The sequence below is a fragment of the Passer domesticus genome, chromosome Z, assembly GCF_036417665.1.
Source record: "Passer domesticus isolate bPasDom1 chromosome Z, bPasDom1.hap1, whole genome shotgun sequence".
Taxonomy (NCBI): Eukaryota; Metazoa; Chordata; class Aves; order Passeriformes; family Passeridae; genus Passer; species Passer domesticus.
This window is the reverse complement of record NC_087512.1, coordinates 61,286,398-61,308,617: the sequence shown is the minus strand read 5'-3', so window position 1 is coordinate 61,308,617 and position 22,220 is coordinate 61,286,398. Positions and strand designations below refer to the sequence as shown.

The following is a 22,220-nucleotide window of genomic DNA, read 5'->3' as shown; positions in this document are numbered from 1 at the left end:
AAGAAGACACACCTAGTTCACTGAGGAGGTAAATATTTGCAGCACATGGAGCTCATGCAGATAACTCATAGGAGTCAGTGGAAGAGGCTCTTCCTCTCAGAAGTGATTGTGTGAGTCAGGCATCCTCTCAATTTGCTGTGCCAATCTTCCTGACAGTGTGCTCCCAAGGAGCCACACTTTCCTGAGCCACTTCTTAATTACTTCTGGGTTCTCCTCCACTCACCTCACCCAACCTGTGAAAGTAAAACATCTTATGTTATGAATAGTTCTTAAGGGTTCCCACAGAATACCTCATCTCCATGAAGCAAAATACAATATATACCAACTTTTGATCCATCCAAATTTCTCCAGTGAGCACCTTGACATGGTTTTGCAACCTTTGCACTAGGACTGTTTTCAAAGGCTAACACTGAGAGTAAAGTACTCCTCAGTAAAATGCAGAGTGAATCACTTCTCTTTCAAAGGTGCAGAGTGAATCTCTTCTCTTTCAAAGATAGCTTACAAAAGAAATTAATGAGAAAACCCAAGGAGCCATGTCCCTGAGAATAAAGGCCTGCCAAAGAGTTATTTTGGCCCAAGTGTGGCATTTAGCGTCTTTGATCTAGCAAGGTAAATCCTGAGCCACTCTCAAAGGTCATCCAGAACCTATTCAATTTGGTTGAGGTTACAAGGTCTATGTGAAGAACACAAAGCTATAAAGGCTGAAAGTGAGAATAAATAATACACAAATGATCAACAAGATCCATTATACAGAGCAGAATGGAGGAACATAGAGTTTATAAGGCTGTGGGAATGGGAAGAAAAGAATTTGGAGAAGATTTAAGGATGTGTGAGGCAGTTGAAAGAGCAGAACTGTCCACGGACTCAGGCTTACAGATACAGATTTATCATTACACGATAAAAGAGTGAAAACTGCTCTGGTTCCCATAGCAACCTAAGAAAGAGAAAGGAAAACTTCATTTGTTCAATCCATTCCTGATGATGAATAGACCTTGGCTTTCAAGACAAAATTATCATAAGGATAGCTTTTTATCTCAGAGTAAATATTCCACAAGAGGTTAGTCTTGCAGAAGAGGTTTTAGATTTTCAAATAGTAAGACTTCTTTATACAAGCTTCTGCAGTGATAATATGCAATCTGTGCAGAAACAAATGCCCAGCAAGTTTTGGAACTGCTCTGTTTTTCAGTCCTGACATTTCAGTGTATGCAGAACATTACATAGGCGCATGTTGCCTTCCCTAGAGTTGTGGGTAAAAGGGAATTTCCTGCCACACTGAAGATACAAGGAGCATGTATTGAAAAAACTTTCTTTCTTTGAGTTTTTTCTTTTTCTGATTAAAAAAAAAGATTTCCTGTGTAAAATCCAGACCTGGGAAAAATCACTGGAAAAGCTTAAGATATGAGACTGAACCTTGAGTTCTGCAAGTACAGAATATTCCAAATTTTAGTTTAAAGTTCTCCATAGAAATAAGAGCATGGAAGAAAACTACTTAGATCACACCAGATCAGACCAGAAAATTCACCTAGCTCAGAAGCCACTGACCAAACATGCTTCTAAAATTGCATATAGAAACAAAGTGTGTATTTCTACTCCTTCAACAATTTGCAGTTCAGAAGCTTCATGAATCAAAACAGTCAAGAAACGTTAACTGCTGAATCTTCCTGCTGGAATTACTGAAGGAAATGCACATTAAAACAAATATAATCTAAATCATCTGCAGACCAGATCTTTGCAGGGAAGTTTGCTGCCTCCTTGGGGCAGAAATCAGGGACCTCACCAAAAAAATGAAGGGGTTAATAGAGCCTTTGAAATACTGATTACTATTGCTTTCACAGGGGTGCCAGTGATATTTCAACAAGAAGCTCAAGGTTAATGAAAAGAGATTTCAGGATGCTGGAAAGACCGAGTGCTTTGGCCACAATAACCCCATGAACCTAGAGAGTTGGAATTGTTCAGCCTGGAGAAAAGGGTGTTCACGGGGAACTTCTGAACTGTCTACAACTGCATGAAAGGGGGGTGTAGCCAGGTGTAGGTCAACCTCTTCTCTCAGCCAGCTAGCAACAGAATGAGAAGATGTGGGTTTGTCTGCACATGGGGAGGTTTAGATTTGATACGAGGAAGAATTTCATCACAGAAATGGTGGTTACACCTAATGGACTACCCAAGGTGGTGGTAGAGTCACCAGCCCTGCAAGTGTTTGTGGAAAGACTGAACATGGCATCTAGTGTTGACAGGGTGTTTGGTGAAAAGCTGGACTCACTGATCTCAGAGGTCTTTTCCAAACTAATGGATTCCATGATTTCTTGATTCAGGAGATGAGGTAGTGCTCTCTTTAACTATTCCAGAAATGAAGAGCATAGTCTCTCATAATATTCTTCCGGACAAAACTTCAGACACACAGCTGGATAAACACATCATGGCATGGGTGAGCAACTGGCTCACAGGTCAGGCATGAGGGTGATAGTGACTGGGGTGACATCAGACTGGTGCCCTGTCACCAGTGGGGTTCCACAGAGCTGCATTCTTGACCCTGTGCTCTTCAACATTGTCATAAAGGACCTGGATGCAGGACTGGAAGTGATCCTAAGCAAGTTTGTAGATGATACAAAACTGGGAAGAGCTGTTGAATTCATCAAAGGGAGGTCCTACAGAGAGACCTCAACAAATTAGATGACTGGGCAATGACCAACCATGAGAAATTCAACAAGGGAAAGTTCTGCACTGGTGCAGCCCGCCTTGAGAACTGTGTGCAGTTCTCAAGCTTAATGTCTTTTTTATATAAAAGACATTAAGCTATGAGAGAGCATCCAAAGGAGGGCCACAAGGATAGTGAAGGATCTAAAAGGGAGGCTTTATGAGGAGCAGCTGAGTCACTTGCTTTATTCAGGCTAAAGAAGAGCAGACTGAGGGGAGACCTGGCTACAGTCTACAGCTTCTTCATGAGGAGAAGAGGAGGGTCAGACATTGACCTCTTCTCTCTTCTCTCTGACCAGAAAGCAGTGACAGCCCAAGATAATGGGCTGAAATTGTGTCAGGGAAGGTTTAGGTTTGATATCAGAAAAAGGTTTCTCACCCGGAGGGTGGTTGGGCTCTGGAACAGGCTCTCCAGGGAAGCACCAAGCCTGACAGAGTTCAGGAAGTGCTTGCACAACACTCTTGGGCACACGGCGTGACTCTTGAGGATGCTGCTTTGCAGGGTCAGGAGCTGCACTTAATGATCCTTCTGGCTCCCTTCCAACTCAGAATATTCTATGATTCTGTAATTCTCTTTAAAAATACATTCACCCAGGTTGTTCAATTTCTTTCCATTCTGCTGTTTCTGGGATATTTGGCAAAAGGTGAAAGAAATAGTGAATAGAAGATAATAGAAAGAATTTTGTAAAAAATGTTCTTCACTTTTGGAATCAAATCCATAATTTTAAGAGTTTTAAAAGTTGCATAACATTTTCCTGTTGATTCAACAAATTTTTTGAATACAAAAATTAGTTTTCTGGTGGGAAAGTTTACTCAAAAGGCTTGTACTACCACCACGTCTTCCACCATTACCCCCTCTCCAAATATAGAAACAGTCTTGTCTAGCTCAGGATTTTGAAATTTAAACTGATTAGTGTGCTTTCAGAGGTGTCAAAAGTTTTTAACTTATCTTTGCAACAAATAAAGAAATAGGACAAAATTATTGTTTCAGGTAAGTTGCAGTCTCTTTTTAACAGTTCATTTGACCCAACCTGAGCCCCTGTGAAGGTTCTGCTTTTCAGATCATCACTTCCTAAGGACTTAGCTCCTTCCAGGTACCAGGTCCTGGATTACATTAATCCAGGAGGACTGGAGTCCTAGAGGACTAAAAAGCTACAGGTTACTATGAAAATACAGTCCAGGATCTGTGGAAGATTCCATGTCAAAATTAATATGAACAGAGATTCAGAGACAACAATGTTCTTTTTACAACTGTAATAATTTAGAGTAAGAAATATTAACATAAAATTGGTGTAAAAAAAGTTCTTTTTGACATTCTGGTTTTTGAAATTCTGTAAATTATTTACATAATTTCATATCTTTAATTTCAGATGATCCAAGAATCTGTATAACATGCACTCAAAATTATTACATGTAAGTATAGCTGTATATATATAGCTCTTCATGACTACACACTTTTCTGAAGCAAAAATATGCAGTTTACTACATATATCTGTGCTGTGTATGTTGTCTCATGCTTTAAATTGCTTGTGTGAGAAACAATAAATGGGAAAAAGACTTTGGAAATGTCAGAAGAACAGCTAGTTATTTGGTATTGAGACCTGTTAAATCTTATGGACAGGTGGAGCCTTCACATATCAGAAGAGAGGAATATGGAACAAAAAGTGTCAAAAAGTTAAACAGTGCATATGGACTTAGAACAAATTTGCTTTTAGTATGTTGTGTCTAGTTCTGGCATGTGAAGTTCATAAGACTTATAAATTTATGGAGTTTATGCAAATGAATTAAAAAATAATTTAAAACTTAAATGGAGAGAAAAGAACATTACTGTTTTTCAAAGACAGCATTTGTCTTTGAAATGCTGTCTGAAAAATTGGAAAATAAAATATTGATTATGTTGACTCTATAAACAAAGGCACTTGATTATATGTTTTTACAAGCAATCAGCTCTTTACAATCATGATGTAATAATTTTTAATGAAGCATGTATTCAGGTTTCTGCCTACCTTTGAAAAATAAAATAAAATTAATCACACTAAAGAATCCTGAGTTTAGGAAACATGACTTTGCTAGCTGAATAAACAACATAACCACAAGTACACTTTAAATCCTCATTATAGGAATAATTTCTGTTCATTATGCTAATCATGCTTTATCATTACCATTCCCAGAAACACACAGAAAACAAACTCAATGACCTTTAAAAGAAACTTACTAATGATGTACAACTTTATCTTACAGGTATAAGCAGCATTGCTATAAATACTGTCCAGAAAATACCTACAGAGATGAAAGTTCTTGGCAGTGTAGAGATTGCCCTAGCAACTGTGATAGCTGTGACAAGGATGGGTGTGACTCGTGTGAGGAAGGATTCTATCTCTCAGGTACGCAAAGTGCAAATAATGGCATAATATACAAGAATATTTTAGATTATTTCTTTAGAAAAATAGTTTCAGTCCAAATTCTCAAATTCATAAATCTCTTCTATGGAGACAGTGGAGGCTTTTTGCAAAATCAGGCATTTGCCTTAATGTAAGGTAGGTATGTTACCCAGTAGTGTAATTTGGTTCAAAGGGTTTATATACTCAAATTTCAGTTCTTTCAAGCACAAAAAAAAAAAATTGTACTTTATTCAGACTTTGTGAAAGGAGGTGTTTTTAACTACAGAAAGACATTTAAATGTTTCCCTACTATTTACAAGTCCTGTTTTACTTTGACTTTTAAACACTCTGAAAAAAACTCAGTCAAAACCTCTAAATTCCACACCAGATTCACACAGGAGTAGGAATCTGCTAGCTTTGAAAACCAGGCAGGTCTGGTTCAGACACAGTGCCAAAAATGAATCACAGGAATTCCTGAGGTTATAGTATTTTCTTGCCCTGGCTGTTGAAAGTGCTCAGTAGTGGCACCATGATCTGTGGAAAACTCTGTGGTCACAACCAGGGTGAGCTGTGGGTCTTAAATTGAAATTACACAAAACTCAAAAAGCCATAAGTGCTACAACTTCCAGAGGTTTTGATGAGGTATGCAAAACCTTAATCTGAATCAGCTTTAGACCTGAGCTTAACTTCATATTCAACAGAAACTGGAAATCCTATAAATTTGCATATATTTAAAAATCTTAGGGGCATCTGGTCTTTAATTTTTTATTGAGACAGTTAATTGTTAAGAGTCAACCATAAAACTTTTACCCAGGCATGGACTTCCATTAGATTTATATGTACTAATATTTAGTATATTGATTAAAGCCAAGTTAGAGGTAAATTTAAATGCAGATTTGTTTGAAATTTGTGAAGTTTCTCATATGCAACTGAACTGAATTTAGATTTCATGGTAAAAAAATAAAGACATTTTATGGCTGCAAAATTTTTCATTTGTTCTTACATACTCTTTTTTTCTTAAACCATTTCTGCTGGAGACAGAGGGATGGACAGGGGTCATTGTGCTTCCAGGCTCTGTTTCTGTTGCAGATGGCACCTGTGTGAGTGAGTGTGGAGATGGCTTCTTTGCTGATGGCATCTCTAGAGAATGTGAGCCTTGCCACAGGAGCTGTGTAACCTGTGTTGGGTACAGTTACAAGGACTGTACTGGGTGCAAAAACAGTTTCCAGCTGTCTCATGGGCAGTGCTTGAACCCAGGAAATTCTCTGCCAGCTGGAAAGTTCTGGAGGGGTAAGTTGAAACAGGTCTTGTAATCTTTTCTGGTTTTCTGAAGACTATTACAAAATTTAGAAAGAGTACTTGCAGATTGCTTGAAACTTCACTTTTGTAATTTTAAAAGAAAACTGACCAAACCCAAAACTGAAATTCATTTTCCTGCAAATAGTAGAACATGTCAATACAATATAGGTATTTCTTAGCTATCTTATCTGAATAAAGATTAAAAATATAATTGAGAAAAAAAAATATATGAAAGATGTGTAAGAGATTAAGGTACTGGGAGTTCGTTATCTAAACTACTAAGTGCATTGTAGATTAGGTTTTAGATCAACTTTGTGGCTATTTGTACCCTCCAGAGAAGTCAATATTAGTTGGAGAAAATAGAAAATAATATAGCGTGTAACTATTTGTGTGTGTGATATGAAAAAAAATCTATCCTCTCTCTTCTTTCCTTTCTCTGTATAGATCTGCACTGCTTTCTGAGAGACCATATATGGGCTGTAGGGCTACATTCTGACATTCTGGTCCTATGCTGGCCATTCCCACAACCTTGACAAAGTAATTACTTTTTTTTTTTTGTGGTCTCATCCATAGCATGAGGGAAACAATTCTCTATTCCAAAACAGCTCCCAAAAATCCAAAAGCTGTTTGGAACAAAAATGCCTTTATTTATAGAAGTTGAGAGGACCACTGTAATAATTTTAAACATTATTTTCCTTCATATTTATCTTCATATGAAACCTAGTACTGTCACAAATTTCTTATTTAAAAAGTTTTAAATTAAGAAGGCACATATAGACTACTTGTCATTCCCATTATGTCAATATATAAATAACAGTTGAAAGTTTGTGCTACAAAATAAAACTGTGCCACTGGAAAAAAAGGGGACTTTCAAATTTTATAATGGGACAGTAGAAGAATCTATTATAAAGTTTAGGGATGTACAATACTAAGAGTCTTTAAGAACACATGGAATGTATCTGACAGGAATGTTTGCTGAATGGAGCAAAAGACCAGATTATTAGCTGTATTTTTAAGTCAAGTAAACATATTCTCCTTGTTCCTGTGTTTTCATTTGAATCAAACACATCCAAGAATGACAATCCTTAGATCAATACGATCTTGTATTAGAAACTAAAATACAGTAATTAATACTTTCAGAAGAAATATTGACCATTGCAATTAATTGCCTATCTGTTGAAGAAATTATATATTATAGATTATAGGAATAATCATTCTTTGCTTCAAAAAAAAAAATCAGAGAGACATAAAAATAAGAATATTAATAGAAAATTGATCTCCTACTTGCATTTCCTTGCATTTAATCCATAGAAGTAAGTTTGGGGATTTTTTTCAACTTAAGACTACATCAGTGCCATGAAAAGACCACATCTGTAGTCTGGTCTATCTATTGATTATCTCTTTTTCACACTGTTGAACATGGTGACTTCTTGTCAATTTTTTTCTTTTGAGCAGATATCTGATGCAGTTCTGCATAAATGAACATTCCTGTCCTGTGAAACTTCTTTCTCTCAGTCTTGCATATCATTCATCTTTCCTTACAGTAGTAAAAATACATCTGTCTCAGGGACATTTCAAGCTGAAAGATAAGTCTCACTCAGAGCTGTACCGGCTTGGACATTAATGACTGCTCCAAAGACACAGGATTCGTGCTGCAGCTGGTGATGGGATCCCAGGGGAAATTGGTGGTGGCTGTACAGCTCTTCTTGGACAGACCTGCAGGCATTCATTCCTTCACTGTGGCAGCTGCTGTACCGTGTAACTTTTGGGAAAGTGATACCTGAGCCTTTTTCCTCCAGGCTTCCACATAGAAGTAATCTTCAAGTCAAAACATAATGAAGTTGCCAGTGTTTATTGAAGTTACATCCTTTAGTAACTACATTTATTGACATTTTCTGAAGTTTCCTATTCAGATACTGTAGTATCGTACAGTTCACATAAAAATAATTGTCATTGTTTAAAAACAACACAACCTGAATGGTTGATTTGGGTTTTGAATATTACTCATTAATTTCTTTTGATGATTTCATTCAAGGGGCAGATGTCAGCTGAGTCCAGATTTTCAACTGTACTGTCTATAGTGGAAATTCTTGTTGCATGCTAAAGGTCCTTAACAAAAAACATAGGATCCAGGAAGGCAGGATGAAAACACATTTAGCTCTAGCAGTGCATCACACTGCTAAGGTTGTTCCTGGTTAGAGACTGCAGTACATTTCACACCCTGATAACATTTAAATATACATGGATCATTTTAAAAGGGAAAAAAGAAAGCAAACCAAACAACCAAAACCATTCTGTGTTTCACAATCTGTCAGATTATCTAAATCTTTCTGAAAAACTGATAAAATTTAGGGAACGCAGTCACTATCATTGTCGACATAATTCTGTAGGATTAGTACAAGAATGGATAAAACAACAACCTATCTCTGCTCCTGGAAATTTACTATCAGTGAGTATTCTGGCTCTCATACCTGTACAGAAAACATCCCTACGTGCAGAAAAAATGGTCCCTCTCCAGCTTATTTAAAGTATATCTGTAGTATCTGTATATTTTCTTCTATTGTGTACTTCAAAGATATAAATAATATATACAGAGAAAATAGTTTTTCTTTCATACTTGAGGGCAAAATCAAAGCATTTTTCCAAGTCTTTCACCAGCTACTCTACACAAATGTATCTGGAATCTTTTATCCCCCTTTACTTTTTTTTTGTTACTGTGTTTTTTTGGGTGTTTTATGTACTCTTTTATTTTATCCAGGGTTACTTTTTATTACAAAAATACAAGGACCTCCACCTCATCTATTTTCAAACTCATTTTCTAAGGGTAGCCTGTCATGCAGCATGACAGGCATGATCCAAGTAGCTTGTCCAAGCTGTAGGGGTTATTAGAATAGTTTCATAATTTTCACCAGCCCTACATAAGCAAGGCTGTTCATCAATATCAGCTTCTTACAGTGCTTCCTCAGCTTCTTCAACATATTTACCTTAGTGCAGTACCATGGTAGAACTGCCTCTGATCTCCAGTGGCCTGAATTAAAGAATCTGATTGAAACATACAGGCCAGATGATTTCTACTCCTACCATTTTGGGAGACTGAACTGGGTCTGGGGAGCTTGGTATTAAATAAACAACTTTGTCCTTGCCATGGGAGTGAAGGTAGGAGAGCACCAAATTCATCCCCAGTACATGGTCTCCTCCAGACTATTGGAGGAAGACAACACAACTAGGAAGACAAGACAAAATTTCTGCATCTAATAGTTTACATCACCTTTAAGGATGTTACTCCTGCATTTGCTCTTTTTCTTTAGAAATATACTAATTCAGAGTTGAGGTATTAGACCTTGAATTGTGTTACAAGCAATTAAACAATTTCTCTTTGGCTCTTCCACCCACATGAATTCAGAGGGTTCCACTGCGGGGTTAGTGAGTATGTTGACACACCATGGGGAAAAAATGTGACTTTTGGGAAATGTTTTGCTGGTTACAAGGCAAACATAATTTAAAGGGCAGTATATCAGAACCTTCCATGGAGAAAACAACCCAGGGTCTGACTTCCTTTGCAAGTTGACACACTAGTCCATTTAGGTTCAGATTAAAACCATTGTGAATGTGGAATACACTTCTATTTTCTATCATGTTCAAGGTTTCACATTTTTCTTATGCAAGGATAAATTATAGACCATTCCACAAATTTTTATGAGCAAACACTCCAGCATCCAAAACACTTTATGAAAAAAATCTATTTAAATTTCTATTTACTTTGCTGGTATATTCCTGTTCAACTATATCAGGAATCCCTAAAATGTCATCTTCAGGTCTGAAATAATGCAACAGAATTATGTCTGTAACTCAGGCTTTTAAAAAGACAGGAAAAGCCAAGAAAAGGAAAAACAAAAAAACCCTAACAACTGAACTCTAGGTTTCTAGCATGAAATATCTGTTTTTTATCTCATGTACCAGATGATTGATTTAGAAGGCAGGAAACACACTAGTATAAAATTAATTTACGAAGTGAGTACATGGCCCCATTTAACTGGATTAGATATTTTGAAAATTATGATGAAGTCTTCGTTTTGCCATACCACTAAAAGGCTGCACCCTTAAAACAGTCATTCCTTGGTTTAATATGCTACATTGTAATGAAAATTAAAAATGGAAAAAATAGGTATGGAAAGAGATCTATTTCTAATGATGGAATATGTATTTTTTACATACAGATAAATAGCATCAGTTTACTGTTACGTACCATCCCCAATAATAAGAGCAACTTCCCACAAGCACCACTAACCAACTGCATTTTCCTCTTCCTAAATAAAAAGCAAAATAAAATCAGTAAAAATGTACTGGTTGTGAGAAAACAATAATTAAGGCCAGAAAAGGATCTTATCTCTGCTCATATGCCTTGGCTTTTGTAGAGGTTTTCAGCTTTTTTTTTATATAAACGTTACATTTTCCAGAACAAGAGGTGAGCATGTGAAGAGGACCATACTTGTTTCCATATGAACCCATAATTTTCACCCTTAATATTTTTGACGACTCATTTAATTTTTCTCTAAAAGCAGATTGAAAAAAAGTTGGGAGTTCAAAGGAACACAACTGAATGAAAAAAAAAAAAAAGGAAATATGGGGATATTGTGTTAATTTGAAATAAAATTTCAATCTTATTTTCTTTAATTAATTTTGGGGTAACAGTTTACATCTTACAGTGATGTTTCAAGAAAATCTACCATTGTGTCACTCATGAGGCACAACCCCAAATGAGAAAAGAGAATAAGGAAAAAATGTTTTGCAGACTTTCTGCATCCTTCCAATTTTATGATCCCTTGAATAGCCTGAATGGACAAGAGCACTGTGGCAGCTTCAAAGCTGCAGTAAAATTTAGCTCAAGAAATAATGAGATTCAGTTTTTCAGGTTGTATAAAAGAATAAGAGAGACTTACCAGGGCCAAAGATGCTAATAATTCTGTCAAAGACAGAAGAATAAAGATGGTATTGACACAGATTCTGACCCAAGTTTAAATAAATGGCTTTTGCTTTTGAAAATAAAAAAATAGATGTCGAATTAAAAAAAAAATAATACAAATTTAAGCATAAAAACAACTCAGTAAGTCTCCAAAGATCATTCATTTTGTTGAAAACACAGGTCTTTTAAGGGAAAGGAAAATCAAATCCAACAGCTTAAACCCAGTAATTTTCAACCTTTCAATTTGCAATCAGTCCAAAGACTGAGGAAGTACATGTTGCATGACCATTTCTTCAGGTGCATGAGGTTATTCTTTGGAAGGATCTTACATTTAAAGTCAAGGAAACTTACATTTAAGAAGTTTATATTATTCTAAATGTGTGCTGTATTTCAGTTTTTTTGGTAAATGAAAATCACAGTTACAAGAATAATTTATTTTACCTATCCAGAATTTCTTAAAAAATAATTTTTACAAATTTCTTCTGTCAATATTTAAATTGGGAAATTCAAATACTTATATTTGACTGGAAGCTAAATGTTGTTTCTGCTGTCCACAGAAGCCTAATTGCTTGTGTACATTACCCTCTGGTGGCAACTAGTAATTATTACAAAAAAGAGGACATGCTGCAGAAGGGAAAGAGAAATAAAAACAAATTCACAAAAAAATCATTATTTTGCATTGTAAGGCTTCTAACATTTAGAAAGAATAAGCTCCTTTAAATATTCTTTAGCAGTAGTTAACAACTTCTCTGTTTAACTTTACCTGATCTTCACTTAAATACAGAAAAAGAGAGTAGCTCTGCAAAAATAAAGTTAGGATAATAGAAAACCTTATAACAACCAACTTTTCTGGAGCATTTCTTATATTCTTACAGTCAACATTAAGGACATTTCTTAATTTTTAGTTAAATACTGATGAGTAATGAAAAACATGAAGCTACGGAGTAGTGTCTCCACAAAACTTTTAGACAGTGAATCTCAAAAAAAGTAAGCAATTATCTGTTTGAGGATTATTTGCATAAGAGAAGTCAAAATGCTTATGTGTTACATACCTTTAAAAATATTCAAACTTCCTTCTGCACTCAGGGGGCAATTATAGACAGTAGAGTCCTTTTAGCAGGACCTATTGTAACCTGAAATATAGAAAAAAGGTATTCAGCAGGGGAAAAAGAGCGATAGAAACTATGTCAGCAAGAGTCAGTGTTAGTATGGGAAGATTTACTGGACCCTTAATGTTTGATTTGTCTGTCAGCATCCCAGGAAAGCTGAGAGCCTTGTGCACTCTCCAGTGTCCCTGGGGAACCCTCCCTGAGCAGTCCTGCTGGGTTGGAGGGTGGTTCCACTGACTCAGTCAGGGAAACCAGCAGTGTAAGGGAGACCCCTCAGCAGACCTTCCTCTTTTGGAGTGTGTTATCCACTGCCAGCCACTGCTAGTGCCCATGAAGGGCACCTACCAACAGTTTATGAAGTAACACTCTTTATTCATGTAAAATTGTGACAGCTTAAGGTTCAAAGGCTGTCAGTGATAGGACTGAAAAAATGCATTCAAAATAATCCACAGACAAGCTCTAATAATCCCCAGTAAAATGTTCTGCCTACAAAGAACATGATTGTTGCCCAACAGGCATCACTGTAGGAGAGAAGACAGGTTCAGCCCATTGACTGATCCCAGCAGTTATGATGGACTCTTCCCTACCTTTTCCCCCACTCTCAACTTACTTTTGTACTATTTCTCTGTGTTTAGGTGCAGCTTGAGTGACTCCAGTCATGCATATCTTAGTTTCTGATTGGTGTAAATTCTCTCACTTTGCTTTTAAAGATACAGCTGTATCTGGAGAAATTTTATGTTGTGCCAGTTGCCAGGAAGAGTAACAACACAACAGGCTTTTCATTATCCTGTACAAGCAGTACTCACAAGTAGTCCTGGTAAACTGACTCACCACGTCTTTGCTGAATGACCCAGGGGGTTAATTAAGTTAAATACCCAGGGGGTGATCAGCTGTGATCATTACATTGAGTCTCGTTTTTTACTTCAGTGAGTTTTTGAGGCTTCTGAGTTAATGGTAGTGTCAGATGTGGTTATTACATACTGTTACGGACCATCCCCAGTCACATTGAATGTGGACCTAACTACTCTCATTCATATCTTTATTATTATTCTCTCTTCTTCTCCTGTGGTATGGTACACATATACACACTTCATCTGCTTAGTATAACACCCATCATTTCTCCTTAAGGGAAAGGGCTTTATATGTTTCCTGCTCTCTTCCCTTGTTTTTATACTTGAAGCATTTGCTTCCAGGTTTTCATTCAAAATTTCAGTATTCTAAACTATCAGCATAGCAGGCAGAACAAAAGAATTTTGTGATATGCTGCATTTGATTAATCATTACTGTCATCAATCAACCTACAAAAATCATACATATTTAACTGGCAGGATGAGCTGGGTATGCTAAATGAGGTGCACACCTCAACCTGCAAGTAACTTCTGGTTTTGTCTTTATTTTGTATTTTCAGCAGAATCACAAGGCTTCTGTGTGTTGTCTGTTTGTCCATAATTATTTTCATTAGACCTACATTTAATCACTGTTGTAATTTGCTGGTATCAAAATACAGAGCTGCATGCTGGGTATGTGGTCACATTGCACAGCAGAGTTTTTCTGTTAGTTATGATGCTCCAATGTCCTTGTCATTTTTTAGCAGATGGTTCTGCAAAGAGTAATCAAAATTTGCTTTTCCACAGTCATAAGAACACAATTTGACACTCATTAGGGTGCCTTTTGGAGGAAAACAGCAGGCAGAAGTAACTTTGGGGGGAGCTATTTAATAGGAGTTATTCTCAAACCTTGATAAGTTAGAGAGATAGGCAATCACCAACTGTATGAATTTTAATTTGGGCAAGTGTTTGATTCTGTACCATGGGACAGTGCAATCCCAGTTTCTTATACAGACTACAGAACAAGAGACTGAAGAGAAGTGCTGTGGAAAGGGACCTGGGTGCTCTGATCGATGGCAAGTTGAATGTGAGTGCAGTGCGTCCTGGCAGACAAGAGGGCCAAGTGTGCACTGGGATCCTTTAAGCACAGCACTGCCAACTGGTAAAAAACTTTGTCCTGCTCTTCTCCTCACTGATGCAGCCTCAGTTTGAGGATTGTGGCAAGATTTGGGCATCACAATATGAAAAAGAAAATAAGCTATCAGAGAACATCCAGAGGCAGACCATGAGGATGGTGAAGTGTATGGAAGGAAAGCTTTACAGGAAGAGACTGAGGTTATCTGGGTTTGTTCAGCTTAACATAGAGGAGACTTCATTGTTTTCATATTCTCACAAAGAGAAATGGAGCAGCAGGTATGGATCTCTTCAGTCTCGCGATCCTTGACAAGACACAAGAGAAAGGCATGAAGCTTAGTCAGGGCAGATTTACACTGGACACCAGGAAAGATTTTTCACCCAGAGGGTGATTGAGTACTGGAACATGCTCTCCAGGGAAAATGACACAGCACCAAGTCTGAGAAAGTTCAAGAAACATTTGGACAATGCTCCCAGCTTATAGGTTGTCCTGCGCAGGGCCAGGAGTTGGACATTGATGATACTGATGGTCCCTTCCAAAGCAACATATTCTATGATGATATGATTTCTGTCTACTTCTGACTCAGAACATTTAGGTTACAGGGTAATGGTATTCTACAACAATTTCATTCAAAATGTCCAAGAAGTACATCATTAAACCAAGTCCCCAAATGAACATACTTTCTAGATCTTTCTGTTTGCAATCTATTAGTATAACAAATCCATATTTGGGTTTGGAGCACTACATTGAAATTAAGATTATTGGGATAATTATAAAATTAACAACATTATTATTGTTCTTATTTATGATGAGCAGTCCAGAACAATGCCTTAGTGAACATGAGTAAAACATTCATATTTTCCTTTAATACAGCCCGTAACTTATCATGTAGGAGAGAGGAGTCAAGCACAATCATTAAGTTGTTCAAATCTGTGAACTCCAAAAATTCTCAGAGGTGCATTTTCAAAAATTAGGAAAAGCCATCCAAAGTGTCCTTTTTAAAGCGAGGAGAAATTAAGAAAGCCAGATGGTATAAAAAGGAACTTTTTTCCCTTTCATCCCAGATGGAAATAGAAAATTGCTGTCCTGTGACTCTTCATGTATGACCTGTGAGAAATCTGCTGATGTGTGTACTTCATGTCCAGAAGGTAACATTTCAGCTTCCTTGGATAAGTCTCCAAGCAACTGTAGTATTCATATCCTACATGCTTCCAGAGAATGTTTTTGTCACTAACAGCTTAAGAGGCAGTCAGACAATGAACAATTGAATTCAGGCAACAAGGCATGCCCTTGGCAATATGGGTTAAAATATTGTTGATAGTGTTCCTTTTCTTGCATTTCAATTAAAATTTGTAGATATCATGCAGGTATTACTGAATAGGGATTTCTTCAGCAAGACATCCTAGATAATCCTGATGATTCCTTCTAACTGTCAGTGTTAGTGAAGTATGAGCAAAATATTTTGGGAAATGTCTTAAGGATGTTTTATTCATGCTTTTAAGAACCAAAGTTGAATTTTGAGAAGTTGAAAGCTTTTTTTTTGTAGCTATCCAAGGCAGAAATCTTTTAAATATATGTCTAATTGACGTCTTTACACCCCTGGGTTGCTCTTCTGCCAGGAAAATTTCTTATCCATGACATCTGTGTTTCTCTGTGCCCTCCAAAATATTTTGGCAACACTGCAAGTGGAAAGTGTGAGAAGTGCAGGCATGACTGTGAGGTGTGCTCTGACCAGTGGCACTGTCAGAAGTGTCAGGCTGAACAGAACCAGCTGCTCTTCCTCCACAAAGGCAGATGTTTACAGGAGTGCCCTGAGTAAGTAACCCCTCTTATATCATCCCTGATTTTTTTCTCTGCTCTTTCTGTTTAAAGTTCAGATCCATTATTAAACTTTCAAGGAAGAACTTTATATAACACATGCTACCAGAAATTAAGGTAAATATAATTTTCAGACTAAAAAAGTAATATTTTCTTTTGGTTAGAGAAAAAGCAAAAAAATCAAAAGTGAAGGTAAGACATTAAATCCTATGAAAGGTGGAACAGCTCTCAATGACTTTAACAGAAACATGGTACTTCATGGCAAATGATAATAAAGGTTCTAGTCATCCTCCAGTTTGTTTCTTTCTCCAAGCAGTACAGAGCAGAGATATAAACTCAGACAGTGAATATGTTAGAGTCTTGATATGTAAATACAGTGCTTAATTATGTGTGTTTCTCTCTTTGGCTCATATTTATTTTTATATATTTTTATATGTGGAATTAACAAATATTCCCATTTGACCACAATGGATATTAGATCAGGCACATGAGTAGATCAGATTCTCTCTTTTCTATGTTTTTTTAATCAATATTCATCTTATGTATATATACATAAAACCAATGGTATGCAGAAAAAAAAGCCTTGCTTGGTTAGCCCTTTTTCTGGACTGTGAGTCCAGAATAATAGCTTCCCATCGCTGAGCAAAATTCATAGGGTTTAAACTCCAGTTTCAGACTCTGAGGTAAAATTCTTGAGACACAACTACTCTCCACTGGAGTAAAAAATAAGAGTCCTTATTAAGGGAGTTGGCTTGGGTTTGGGGACATGTTTTTAAGTGACAAAAAAGGGATAAAAAGATTTGACTTATTGCACCATTAATTTCTGACAGAGTAATTCTGAAAGACTGGGTAAACTGGGTATTCAACACTAGAACAAGAAAAGATGACAGGACTGTGAGAACTAGTTGCAGGACCTTGATAAAAGTTGACAGACAAAAAAATATGAACATAGGTGGCAGGAATGGTTCCTCTTACCTTTTCTCTAACCTTGCTTCTAATGCATCTCCCCAGACCTTTGGAAAAATCATGTCAAAGAACAGAAGGAGAAGCATCCTTCTATAAGGAGTTACAAATTTGTTAACGTAAAGTACATATAGTGGGAATACTTTCTGTCTCAACTACTTATTTAGTTTTCATCAATGGGTCTGTGGATTAGCAGTCATCTCAAAATGTTGACTTATCCATCCTTTAACCTTGCAAAAATTTGATTCTGAGAGTGTAGACAGATTGAATTCAATACGTCTTCTGTGCATCTCCACCTGAAGCAGAGGTGCAGATTTTTTTCTGTATTTATGACTCGTACTGCCAGCTGTGGCTCTCCACATTTGCTCTCACACCAAAATGTACTCCCTCTTTGCCATCTCTAGCCTGCTATCATGAAGGCAATGTATTATGTAAATATCCTGCTTTTTTTGTTATTGTCAATCCCTGCCCTCATTTTTCCCACTCTTCACATTTCCAGAGTCGTCTCTTTTCTTTTTCCTCTCTAGAGACACTAAGGTTACCCTTCTCTTTCTTTCCTTGATATCAGTATTGCAGGTCAGCTGCACAAGACTAGAGATTGCATGTTTTCCCAAATGTTATATATCTTTCTGTCTTATGTAAGGGGGAAAGAAAGACATAAAAGTTCAACATAACTTAGACAGCAGGTACAAGAAGAAAGGAAAGCCTTTCTTGCACTAACCATGTATTTTTTCTGCTTTCAGACACAGGAGAAGTCAAAGATGGGCAAAAAGTTGTGTGAGAAACATGTTCGGTCTAGTGAAGTGTATGTGTTCGGAGAGTCTCATTTAGGGTTGTAATTCTCATAGCCTGGAGTGACCATCAGTTTGCTTTGTGGTTTTTTTTTTGTTTCATAGGGGATATTTTAATGATTCTGAGACTTGCAAGGAATGCAGTGGATCCTGTAAGACATGCATGGGAAGTGCCACCCAATGCCTGTCCTGTAAAAGTCCTTTGCTTCTGGAGCACCAAGAATGTAAATCTACTTGTTCAGAGAAGCATTTTGCCTCTGAAGGAATCTGCAAACATTGCCCTGAAATGTGTCAGGAATGTATTCACGATGAAATATGCACAGGTATTACAAAGAACTGCTGTTGTGTAGAACAAAATCCACCTGGATCTGTGTGAAGAGAGGCTGGCAGAAAACCAAATCTGAATTCAATAATGTGCAAAAAACAAACAAACAAACAAAAAAGTGATGTGCATATCATTGTTAATCTCTAAAATAGATTATGATGAGACTAAATTATTGATCTGTAAATATTTCACATTGTTTTGCCTGATCCTGTGGTTCTTCAGAGATTCCTGCTAGTTTGATTTTATTTTTGATCTAGTGTATCCAACCTTAAAAACTTGGATATGTGCACCAATGTGAAATACAGAATGTTTCTTTCCTAGCTCAGTTGCACTTTACACCTCTTTACCATTTTTGCAAATGACCACTCCTGTTAGAGAAAGAAATCCCTGTAAAGAAAGATATTGGGAAATTCTTCGGTACCCAGGTGAGGCTAAATGCACCCCCGCTTCAAAATTTCCCCCCCACCCCAAAAATTAAGGACGGTTAATATTGAGCAAGCATATATTGCAAGCATTCTATAAACATACACATGGATGACATAAAAAAACAACAATCAACAAACCAAACCAAACCATAAACAAACATATTAAACCCAGTATGCACAATAAAATAGCAACTTATTCACAGCTCTAGGCAAAGGCAACCATTTAGGTCAATACACTCCATGTAAACTCATATTTCAATAATAAACTAAAAAAAAACCTTCAAATATATACATTCCTGATTTTGCAGGAAGTTCATAATGCAGAAAAATGTTAGAATAAGGCCATATATATTAGTGTCAAATGATTTGGTTAATATCACCAAAGCTGAACAAGTGACTTTTTTTCAGAGTTTCTTGCTGTAACACAGAAGAGGGTTGGGCCCTGTAGACCATGTAGGTCTTTTGGAGGAGAAAGATTTGAAAAACTAAGTCCTACCTTCTCAAGGTGTTCTGGTGACTTCTGTGATGACATACAATCCACAATGTAACATTTTCTAGGACTTACTTTCTCTCGCAATTAACAGGTCGGAATTTGCTGCCCGTGTGCTTACCAATGTTCTGCTGTCCCCTGCAGAGTGTATGGATGAGTTTTTCCTGCATGATGGGAAGTGTGTACAGGAATGCCCTTCACACTTCTACCCTGAAGACAAGCACTGCTTTCCCTGCCATGCCGACTGCAAGGACTGCAATGGGCCAAATTCTGATGACTGCACAGCATGCACTTTCAGCTTTTTTTTCCTCTACAATGGCATGTGTTTTGAAGAGTGCCCTGAGGGGAGCTACTATGAAGAAGCTACCAAAGACTGCCAAGGTTGGCAACTGTTCTTTTCCCCACAGAATACTGAGATACAAGTGGGTCTGTTTAAGGGTCACCCCCTAAGGGCCTGTGTGTGACAGCTAATGTTGTCTTGGAATTATCAGTATCTTGGAGTTGAAGAGGACAGCTAAGGCAGAAAAATAATCTGGTTTATTGTGGAACAGCAAAAATTGAAGAAAGTGGAGAGGGAGGTAGCAAAGATACTTATGTTTACTATCCAAGGCAACCACTGTGGTAAAATGCTGAGAATGGCTACAGAATTGCTGAGAATTGCTGGAGACACTATTCACTGTTGCAAAAGCAGGGTTGATGCAAAAGCAAACCTAAGGAACTACTTGCATAAGATTGAAAATTACTTCACACAGGCTTTCATCCTGAGATTACAGCTTCAAAAATTACAGTTCCTTCAAAAATTAAAGCTGTAATAACACTCTGAGACAAATTCAGAAAAGGTGAAATTCCTCCTGTTCGTCCTTTTCAGCCTGTAACAGGACATGCCAGACTTGTTCTTCTTCCACCACCTGCCTAACTTGCAGAAATGGATGGATATGGAGTCATGATGGGTACTGTATGTCATCTGAATACTGCTCTCCCACTGAGTACTACCTTGAGGAAATTCAGACCTGCAAATCTTGCCACAAGAAATGCTTCCAATGCTCAGGACCTGCTGAACACCAGTGTCTTAGCTGTGTAAATAACCGGTATCTTCTCAGTAAGTATCACTCTCTTCCCTCTAGATTTCATTCTACACTGAAAGCACGGAAGAGACAAGTTTTTGTCACATTTGCAAATCATTTGGGCTGCATCAACCAATCTAAATACTGTAAGGAGGACATGACAAGTTGTTAAATTGTGCAGAGATAATTTCTTCAGCAGGGCTATATCGAAACTCTGTGAGGCTGCTGGGGCTCACAGGATTAATGCAGGATTTCTAAATAGCAACAAACACCATGACTAAAAGAAATTTGTAGATTTCACTTACTTGGTATGTACTCTTCCTATTGTTTCCTACAAGAATTTTAAAAGAGGGCTATCCTTAGTTTTATTGTTGTTCCACTGTTAATGTATTATAAAAGGTGCACATTTTCACCTTGGCTTGTTTAATCCCTGCAGCAATCTGATGAGCAAAGGAATACTTAAACATCCGTTAAAAGGGATCGCTAAATCTGCATCTAATGGGTGGCTAAAATGCAAAATTACTTTCCTGACTTTGAAGCAGAGAGTAGGTTTAAGACTATATAGACTATATAAGACTCTCAGAAACAAACAGGAAAAAAATTATAAAATCCCCACAGTAAAACATTTCTTCTCCACATATTCTTCTAAAAGTAAACAAAATTTTAGAAAATCATTGTGAGAAAAAAAAAATTAAATAATACTTCATGCAAGAAAGAGATAAAAAACCAGTGTAAATTAAAAGTGAACCTAAGGTTTTTGAGTCTCATTCTAACACAGATTTTACATTCCTATATTTCTGAGACCTTGTATCAGACTTACCTTTTCTATCAATACACTCAGCTGTTTTGCAGCCTTACAAATGGTAAAGTTGATGGATAAATGCAGATAAACATATTGGAACTGAGACAAAAATGCAAAAAAACCTGAACCTGAAAGTATCCTCCTTTGCCCAATTGCAACCCAAGCAGCAAAATTGTCAAGACAAATATGTAATAAGCACAAGCAACTTGTAATCTACTACTTTATTAGCTTTATGCATTTGCAGGTAATTACAACACTACTAACTTCTCATTCAGAATTCTTACTACAATGACTGAAATTTCACTGAAAAAAGTGGGACTTATTTGGCTTTGCAGCATTAAAGACATTTAATTTCATAACATAATGTAGAAGCCACAGACAAGGGTAAAGTCCAGTAAACAAATGTCATTAAACCTCAAATTTACCATCAGATTAATCATCTACATGGAATGAAGTAGATTGACGCTTAGAGTGAAATGCTGTGAGTGAAAGTTGATGCTTAGGGAAAAGAGCAATGCAGACAAAAACCTGCCTTACAACTTTTGATTATTTGAAGGAAATCACATCTGCTGGTCATTATTATTCTACTCTATTTTTCACAAAGATAAAAACTTGCCTGTCCTGAAGAGCTTGCTAATATGCATAAAACACAGAAATGAGGACTAATGGATTTACAAGAACCAAAAAATAATTACTATACCCCAACACTGGGTTTTCTTGATCTGATACATTATCTGTCAGCACCTCCTGCTGATAGAGTTTCCTCTAGTACTGTTGCAGAGATATTTTATAGTAGCATATACTGAATATGATGTGCTACTTTGCATTGTTGTCTCTGCAGACAGAACCTGTGTTGAAACATGCCCAGATGGATATTATGCTGACAGCACAGAGAGGCAATGTTCTGCATGCCACAGCACCTGTGACACTTGCACTGGAAAACGCAGCTCACAGTGCCTTTCCTGCAAACTGGGCTGGTACAGACAAGGAAAAGGATGTGTAACCCCATGTCCAGCAGGGTAAGGCCCAAAAACTTTTGCTAAAAACTGCATTACAGAGAGAGCTTTGAGAAATTAGATCACTGCAGCATTCTATATCAGTCTGAAATAGAACTGAGTTTTGTTTTCAGGAGAA

General features: G+C 37.0%; 2 protein-coding genes across 4 annotated transcripts in view; one reads left to right on the top strand and one right to left on the bottom strand.

Annotated features, from left to right (window-relative positions):
* The window catches only part of ARSK (arylsulfatase family member K), a 55,966-nt gene that overhangs the window by 5,065 nt on the left and 28,681 nt on the right, over nucleotides 1-22,220 (bottom strand). The window contains exons 9-12 of one of the 3 annotated variants that reach the window (XR_010352642.1): nucleotides 12,390-12,470; nucleotides 10,621-10,681; nucleotides 3,074-3,319; nucleotides 13-233 (exon numbers count right to left, since the gene is read on the bottom strand). The gene's annotated coding sequence lies outside the window, so the exon portion shown is untranslated. The remainder of the gene's footprint in view (nucleotides 1-12; nucleotides 234-3,073; nucleotides 3,320-10,620; nucleotides 10,682-12,389; nucleotides 12,471-22,220) is intronic. The other 2 variants (XR_010352643.1, XR_010352644.1) reach the window with 2 other exon arrangements.
* PCSK5 (proprotein convertase subtilisin/kexin type 5) overlaps nucleotides 1-22,220 on the top strand; it is a 228,560-nt gene that overhangs the window by 196,814 nt on the left and 9,526 nt on the right. The window contains exons 25-33 of the mRNA XM_064403772.1: nucleotides 4,065-4,107; nucleotides 4,936-5,078; nucleotides 6,165-6,365; nucleotides 15,473-15,556; nucleotides 16,028-16,223; nucleotides 18,086-18,303; nucleotides 19,365-19,601; nucleotides 20,089-20,319; nucleotides 21,928-22,105. Coding sequence (XP_064259842.1) covers nucleotides 4,065-4,107; nucleotides 4,936-5,078; nucleotides 6,165-6,365; nucleotides 15,473-15,556; nucleotides 16,028-16,223; nucleotides 18,086-18,303; nucleotides 19,365-19,601; nucleotides 20,089-20,319; nucleotides 21,928-22,105 — 1,531 coding nt within the window. The remainder of the gene's footprint in view (nucleotides 1-4,064; nucleotides 4,108-4,935; nucleotides 5,079-6,164; nucleotides 6,366-15,472; nucleotides 15,557-16,027; nucleotides 16,224-18,085; nucleotides 18,304-19,364; nucleotides 19,602-20,088; nucleotides 20,320-21,927; nucleotides 22,106-22,220) is intronic.